The sequence below is a fragment of the Berghia stephanieae genome, chromosome 4 (genome assembly GCF_034508935.2).
Source record: "Berghia stephanieae isolate SIO BIC M18660-M18661 chromosome 4, UCSD_Bste_1.3, whole genome shotgun sequence".
Taxonomy (NCBI): Eukaryota; Metazoa; Mollusca; class Gastropoda; order Nudibranchia; family Aeolidiidae; genus Berghia; species Berghia stephanieae.
In genome coordinates, this window is record NC_088363.1 from 11,197,626 (window position 1) to 11,205,462 (window position 7,837).

General features: G+C 37.3%; 1 protein-coding gene across 2 annotated transcripts in view; it reads right to left on the reverse strand.

Moving 5' to 3' along the window:
- Positions 1-517: 517 nt before the first annotated feature.
- LOC144970024 (hemagglutinin/proteinase-like) overlaps positions 518-7,837 on the reverse strand; it is a 27,340-nt gene continuing 20,020 nt past the window's right edge. Inside the window, exon 2 of one of the 2 annotated variants that reach the window (XM_078909199.1) lies at positions 518-4,401. In XM_078909199.1, coding sequence (XP_078765325.1) covers positions 2,428-4,389 — 1,962 coding nt within the window. In that variant the 5' untranslated portion in view covers positions 4,390-4,401 and the 3' untranslated portion in view covers positions 518-2,427. The remainder of the gene's footprint in view (positions 4,402-7,837) is intronic. The other variant, XM_078909200.1, reaches the window with a different exon arrangement.

Sequence of the window (7,837 nt, forward strand, 5' to 3'; positions counted from 1 at the left end):
TCCTTCTTCTTCTTCTTCTTTCTTCTTCTTCTTCTTCTTCTTCTTCTTCTTCTTCTTCTTCTTCTTCCTTCTTCTTCTTCTTCTTCTTCTCTTCTTCTTCTTCTTCTTCTTCTTCTTCTTCTTCTTCTCTTCTTCTTCTCTTCTTCTTCTTCTTCTTCTCTCTTCTTCTTCTTCTTCTTCTTCTTCTTCTTCTCTTCTTCTCTTCTCTCTTCTTCTTCTTCTTCTTCTTCTTCTTCTCTCTTCTTCTTCTTCTTCTTCTTCTTCTTCTTTTTCTCTTCTTCTTCTTCTTTTCTTCTTTCTTCTTCTTCTTCTTCTTCTCTCTTCTTCTTCTTCTTCTTCTCTTCTTCTTCTTCTTCTTCTTCTTCTCTCTTCTTCTTCTTCTTCTTCTTCTTCTTTCTTTTCTTCTTCTTCTCTTCTTCTTCTTCTTCTTTTCTTCTCTTGACTTTTGTCTCTTACTTCGATCTACTCTCATTACATTTTTTTACAAGTCGTGCATAGAACCTTTATACAACCATACTCATTCTCTCTTTTCTTCTTCCCAGAATACGCGCGTTAATTGACTGGTTACTAGTGAGGAAATGAACATCTCATTACATTGTTTTTACAAGTCGTGCATAGGAAACCTTTAGACAACCAATATGCATTTGGGTTTAAGGATTAGACGGGACATTGAATTGAAATGATTATATAAAGTTATTAAGTAAAGACGAAATTATTTTTTTTTTAAAGGCAACAGAAGCAATCTCGTATTTTTATATTTTGCGCTGTAAAACATTAACAAGACAACAACAATAATGAATTAAAAATACATAAAAAAGCAATTTAAATGGAGTATAAACATTTTTACAACTGTGTCCACCAGGTCAAGAACGAATGAAATTACGTGAATTGGTATCGGTATCAACATTGATCTGTTTGTCATGGGTGAATAATCGATTATGCTGTGTTTTTTTTTCATTATTTATCAATTTATTTATTGATATATTTGGTTTAATCTATCATTCCCTGACAAGCGATCCTTTTTGTAAATAGAAAATGATTTGAAATGTTAAAACATGAAATATCTATCCTTTACTTATTCTTCTTTATCAAGTTGTACCTCCCTTCAAGCAGATCCGTTTTGATTCTAATCGCTAATGTTAATTAAGCATTGATTCATAACAGATGGATCTAAGGATGGATACTGAAGACAGACGTAGTGTGAAGATGTTGGTTTGAATACGTGTCTTTGGTAGGGACAGGAGTGGATATAATGTCATGGGGAAAATCAGTTTGAAGATTTATTCTGTAAAATTACACTTTGTAAAAATAATTGATAAATTAATAGACATGAATATGCTATTGCTTAAAAAAAAAGATTATTTGTGAATTGATGCTATGATAGATGGAGTGTCATTGAAGTCTGGTGAGCCTTGCTGTTTTTTCCTCTCTTGGAGAAAATAAGGTGGAGCATACGCATAGTAGGTGTGAGTGATGGCAGATCATTCTAGCAAGAGTCTCTAGACATGACCAAGGCGAAATAAAAATGGCTTCATTCCAACAAGAGCACAACGCCACATGGAAAGGATTAAATTGTGTAAGGGGAGTGGAGATAATGATAATGTAGCAAGGCTGTAGAATAATGTAGAAACAAACCATCGGCTCCGAAAGGGGACGCGACCGGGATTGGAGGCAAATAAATTCACTCACCCTGAGGGTAATGTATTGGTGTTTCTAATTACACAGATGTGAACGATAATACCACATTTTAAGGGTACCAAAAGTTAACAAAGTCACCATATCAATACACCAGCGTACATTGATGGGCATTTCTGTCCTATAAAAAACCCCACTCAGATACAACACTCTCCCTCTCCGAATACATATTTTACAAATTATGAGATGGTAGATTGATATAAAGTAGCAGTTTCTCATGACCTTTTTCGTTTAATCTTATAGTTTACCTTAAGTATTTACAGACAACTGGTTTATTTATCTCGCACTCGAATTTGTTTCATAAAGTTCAGAAGGCTACAAATAATAGAGAATTGAAATCTAATCCAGTATTTTGCTCGTTTGCTTAAAAAGACTTATTTTGAAAATAAATCACATGAAAAGACTTAGTATAATACAATGATAGATACGGACAATGAGATAATAACACGTTTTAAATTCAAATATCAATCATTATAAATGGCCCATTCCTTGTCAAAACTTCACGAATGTAAAGTTTTAAAGACGTTTTGACAAATTGGGAGTCATCTTAATCTATATGTTTTATTTGATGCAAAAACCTTTGTGGCCAATATTATCGAATGTTTTTCCCCCCAGTACAATGCAGATTAGATTATTCCACTATCAAAAATATATTGTCTTAATGGGGCTTTGTATTTTTCAAGAGTTGACAGGATATTACGTTGATCTTCTGACATGACCAAATCACAGTATCTAGTCAACTTTGAGGACTGTTCTGGTGTCACTAGTTTGGTTTGAGGAAAGCTGTATGAAAATCTCTCCTTTGCTGGCATCAAACGTGACTTCATTCAAACCTGTTGCGATAATATTCTCTACATCACTGTCAGTAGCTACAGAAATTTCAACATCACTTCCATCCTCCGAAGAGACCTGAACCCGGGAAGGTTTGGCAAATGCTCCACCTGATTTCATATCAAGTTCCAAAATAGGAGAACGCTCCTGTCTGACAAGAACTTCATCTCTCTCTTCACCAGCACGTATAGATGCTTTGAATTTCCAGAATTGGCACAGGAACATCGGCAGACCAACTCTCCAGAAAGATCGTCGAACTTTTCTGTGATTAAAGCCGTTGTCGTAAGCTGCTTGGATGAGATTGCACGCTCCTCTCCAGTAATTGGTCAGCGGACCCCATAGATTCAGATTGGCGTCCAAGAATATTTTATATGCATCGTAGATGTTCATTCTTTCTTTTTCGACCATGATGTAAAAAACATGGTTGAAGACGCCGCTACTGTAGTGGACATCCATGAGAGGACGATATGCCCATGCCATTTTGATAGACCGGCCATCATTTGGGGGATTGTCCAGATACCTAAGAGCTCGATTTCCTTTAAAAATGGTGGCACCAACTTGCCAGTCGTTGGAGCCATCGACGAAATGTTTTGTTGCTTCCCCTGTGATGTCTGAAAACGCCTCATTAATTCCTCCAGACTGCCGAGCATAGACTAGATCACTGTTCCTCGTGGTGATTCCGTGAGCCAGTTCATGGGCGATTACATCCAAAGAGACAAGGGGATAGAAGAATGACCGTCCATCCCCAAAATACATGTCTGTACCGTCCCAGAAGGCATTGTCAAAGCCTGAACCGTAGTGAACCACCATTCGTGGTGTGTAGGGAAGAGCTCTCATGTTATACTTTTCCTGGAAGAATCGTCCAGATGCTTCTCCGTAGTAAAGGGCATCATTGGCCACGCCGTACGCCCCGTTGACGCCATCTTTGTAACCGATGATGCAAGTGAACGAGACAACATCTTGCTTGTTGTAGGTCGTTGATTCAAAGTTATCCACAACTTTGACGTAAGTTCCTTGCATGGTGCAGGTCACCCCACTCTTTGACATACTTAGACAGAGTGGCTCAATATTATAGGTCCTTTTCCCGGTTTTTGTATTGCCTCCCACTCCATTGATATACGGTTGGCAGATACCACCTATTTTTGGTAATCTGAATGATGTTAAATTTTGTAAAGAATCTTTTTGAGTTTCCAACTCCAATTGATGTTCAACATCTCTCTTGTAAGGAATGGAGCTGTTGTGGATGTTGTCATAGGAAAGCAGAGTAATCGAGGTACAAGCTTCCATTAAATAAACTGGCCATTTCACAGTTTTACCATCGTTGTACATAAATTCTATTTTGTAAACAATTTTTGCTCTTCTGTCTGGCCTGGCAAAAATGATACGTCGTGCATCTTTGTTCCTGATATTGGAGTCCGAGGGTTTGTATCCCGATAAGCGAATGGCGATGTTTTGAAGAAGTTTCACGTTTCTTTTACACCTTTCCGGAAATCGAATTTCTCGTTGAAGAGTTTTTGCAATCTCTCCGTAGGTTTCCCCAGTAAAGATACCGTCATTGTCGGCATTAGCCACAACCGTTGATCCAAATACGTCATATCCGGCGTAAGTCTGGACTAGCCGAACTCTTTTTCCACCCCTGGGAGATTTGTGGAAGTCTCCGGTTTTGAATCGAAACCCCCCTCTTGACCCGAGGTTGACGTGTGAGGCCAGAGAGGTCAAGGACGGAGGGGCGCTCAATAAATTGTTTCCATCACTGGGAGGGAATCTGTCTGAAAAAACCGTTTTAAGATAGGCATTTGAGGTGCTGAACAAGCCACATAGAAGGCCGTAGGTGACGAAGGCAATAGTTGTAGGCACTAACATTTTAGTTATAATCTGGGGAGTGAAAAAAAAAGAAACAACATTGAAATGAAAAACTGTTGATTATTTGTAAGCCATATCAAACCAAAATGAGAGATCAATCATATTTGGAAAATAAGTCTTATCACATAAATATAAGACCCATAATAGCCGCATTCAGGTATTCTGCCATAATATTCTGGAAATACACGTATTTACAATTTTGGCCAGAAAACTCGTCCTTCAAACGTCGATGATTAAAATGACCTTGATCTCGGCAAAAAAGAAAGTGAAGTCCCAGGTTTGAGAATTTTTGCCAAGATGATGGTCATTCTAATCGATTGATATTTGAAAGACGATCAATGTTCTGACCAAACTTTTATATACGCACTCACTGCCCACTTTCTTTTGATGGTTTCCGCATTACATTGTGACGTAATTATTTAGTCAGGTTCCGGTTATAGATAGTATGCGCTTGGTCAAGAAATAACAACATTGCCATCCGGAAGTATAACGGACCACCACACAAAACTATATGTGTAACTTTAAACGTTTATAGTCTGGTTAATACAGTTTAGTGAGAATTACTCACATACATGGATGGCAAAAAACAATAACAAAGACCCGATTAACGTCAATTTCGAACTATCTATTTCACAATGATGAGGTATTATGGACGACCGAAAGTTCTAGATAGTCCAATCTGAATGGGATATCTTACCAATAGGTCTTAGTATCGATTTATTGTTTCCAACATTCTATTCGCTTATTGATATTCTGTTCTGTTATCTATAACTATCTTTGTTATGTGTACGCGTGTGTTTGTGTGAGTCGGTGTAAGTGTGTTGGTGTGTGTGTGTGTGTGTGTAAATAATGTAAGTGAGAGTGCATATTATGTATATATGTGTGTCCCACCAGGTCAATGAGGTATTATTTCGAAATGAATTTGTTAAATAAAATTGATTTTAAAAGGGGGGGGGGGTGAGTGTGAATGTGTCTGTGAGTGTATTTCTCTCTCGCTCTTTCTCTCTCTTTCTCTCTCTCTCTCTCTCTCTCTCTCTCTCTCTCTCTCTCCATCTCTCCTTTTCTCTGTCTGTTTGTCTGGCACTAGTTCTCATAATTCTTTTCAGATCCTTATCTTATACTAGTATGGGCAGCTGGGTCTGTTAGATCTGGCGGAAAGGTCTTGGCATATAGATCAGCGTCCTATCCAACTGGTTGCGAGAAATTGCCATTGCCCATTTCACATTATAGATACCGGGATAAACCTCGGCTACATTGGCCGACCGACGCTGAACGATTACTTTACTAGGTGGTCTTGTGGGATGACCCTCGCTCTCGGATCCGAAGGTCCTGGGTTCGAGTCCCGAGAGACGCATAGTTGATTCCTTGGAAAAAGCTCTTTACTCACATTCGCTATCGTACTCTGGTTAAAATGAGTACCTGGCCGTTAATAGCGTTGTCTCTGTCGGATAAGATTATAATATCGCCTTGCAGTCGTCATGTTTCGTTCTATATGTTAAGTGTTGTTGTTGGCTTGTAAAGCTGTTTGAGCACATTTAATGGATATTACGCTATATATAGTTCGAAGATGACGTCACTCAGGTCTTTGTTATTGTTTTTTGCCATCCGCGTTTATAAGTAATGCTCACTGAACTGTATTAACCCGACTATAAACGTTCATGTTTACACACAGTTCTGTGTGTTGGTCCGTTATACTTCCGGATGGCAATGTTATGAGCTTCTTAGCCAAGCGCATACTATCTATATAAAAAGTACTGTTTTTAATGTGTTATTTGTATGTGTATGGGGGGACAGGAAGTTTATATGTGTGTTTGTTTGTATGTGTGTGTGTGTGTGTGTGGTTTTGTGTGTGTGTGTCAGAGGATGTATGGATGTCTGCATGTGTGATTGAGTGTGTTTTTAAGTATTTCTTTCAAAACAAGGAACAACGTTGAACTTGCTCAGCTCTTTGTTATTGTTTTTAGCCAGCCATTTTTATGAGTAGTTCACACTAAATTGTATTAATCAGACTATAAACATTCAAGGTTGCGTTGGTACGTTATATCCGACTGGCGGATGTAGTGAGAATTTTGGCTAAACGCATAGCATCAATATATGCCAAAGTGTGACTAAGCTGCTTGAAGCTGCAGATTGTAAACAGTAATAAATTGAATATAACAGCTTTAAAAAATAACAAAATACTAAACGCGGAACGTTTCGGACTCAAAACCCTTCTTCAGCCAACAACAAAAAGCAATTAAGAACTACATACATTACTGAAGACAAAAAACCCCCAGATTCGACGACAGAGAAATATATATTCAGTTAGTCCCTCTCTGAAATAACGTCTTAGAATGATGTGTGTTTTGTGAGTTGCGTATGTATGTGTGTGTGTGTGTGTGTATGTGCGTGATGATATTATGCTGAATAATAGATCATTAATCACCCACCCAGATAAGCACACCCCATCTTTGAATAATCCAGACCGTTTGTTGTAGTCCGAGCTCGTGTCTCATTCTACCGTAGAAAGCTGTCGTTAACAATGGAAAGAACTTTCCAGAGAATACAACAAGGGGAAGCTGCGACCAACCGAGGCCTTCTTCCGGTTACGTGGTCTTGTGGTATGACAAACAATCGCTCTCGGAACGGAAGGTCCTTTAAGTTCGAGCCTCGCTCGGCGCATAGTTGAGTCCTTGGAAAAGGTTCTTTATTCATATATACTAAACTGGTTGTATATATTAGAAATGACCATTGGAAAATATTATTAAAATTGTCATCAGCATCATCCATTAATACTATTTATTGTGTATTATTATTACTATTGTTATTTTTGTTATTATTGTTATTGTTATTATTATTATTATTATTATTATTATTATTATTATTATTATTATTATTATTATTATTATTATTATTATTATTATTATTATCATTATTATTATTATTATTATTTTAATCATCATCATCATCGTCATCATTATCTTTGTTATGATTATTATTGTCATCATTATTGGCATTGTTATAAGTAATACCATTATTGTCATTTTAAAGTATACTATCAGTCAAGCAATAAAATATATTATATTTATTCAATTATTTATTTTTCTAAATATTTATTTATTTATTTATTCATTTATTTATTAAAGAAACCGAGATAAACCATCACTATTCACAACCCCAAATCATCGTAATCGTTTCATAATTTCCAAACCAACAATTGACCCCCCCCCCCTCCCCCCCCTCCTCCTCCTCCTCAACTCCTCCCATTACTTCTAAATGTCCGAGCCATCATTGAACCAAACCAATCAACGCATACATAAATTACAGATAATGGCCAGGCTATCGGACCCGTAATGGACAGTGTCCATCCATAGCTAAGACCTTTCAGCGGCATAATGTTATTATTACTTCAGAATCAAACACAAAAAGTTGGACGAATGCCCATTCCTTTTGTTAGTTAGGACTTGTA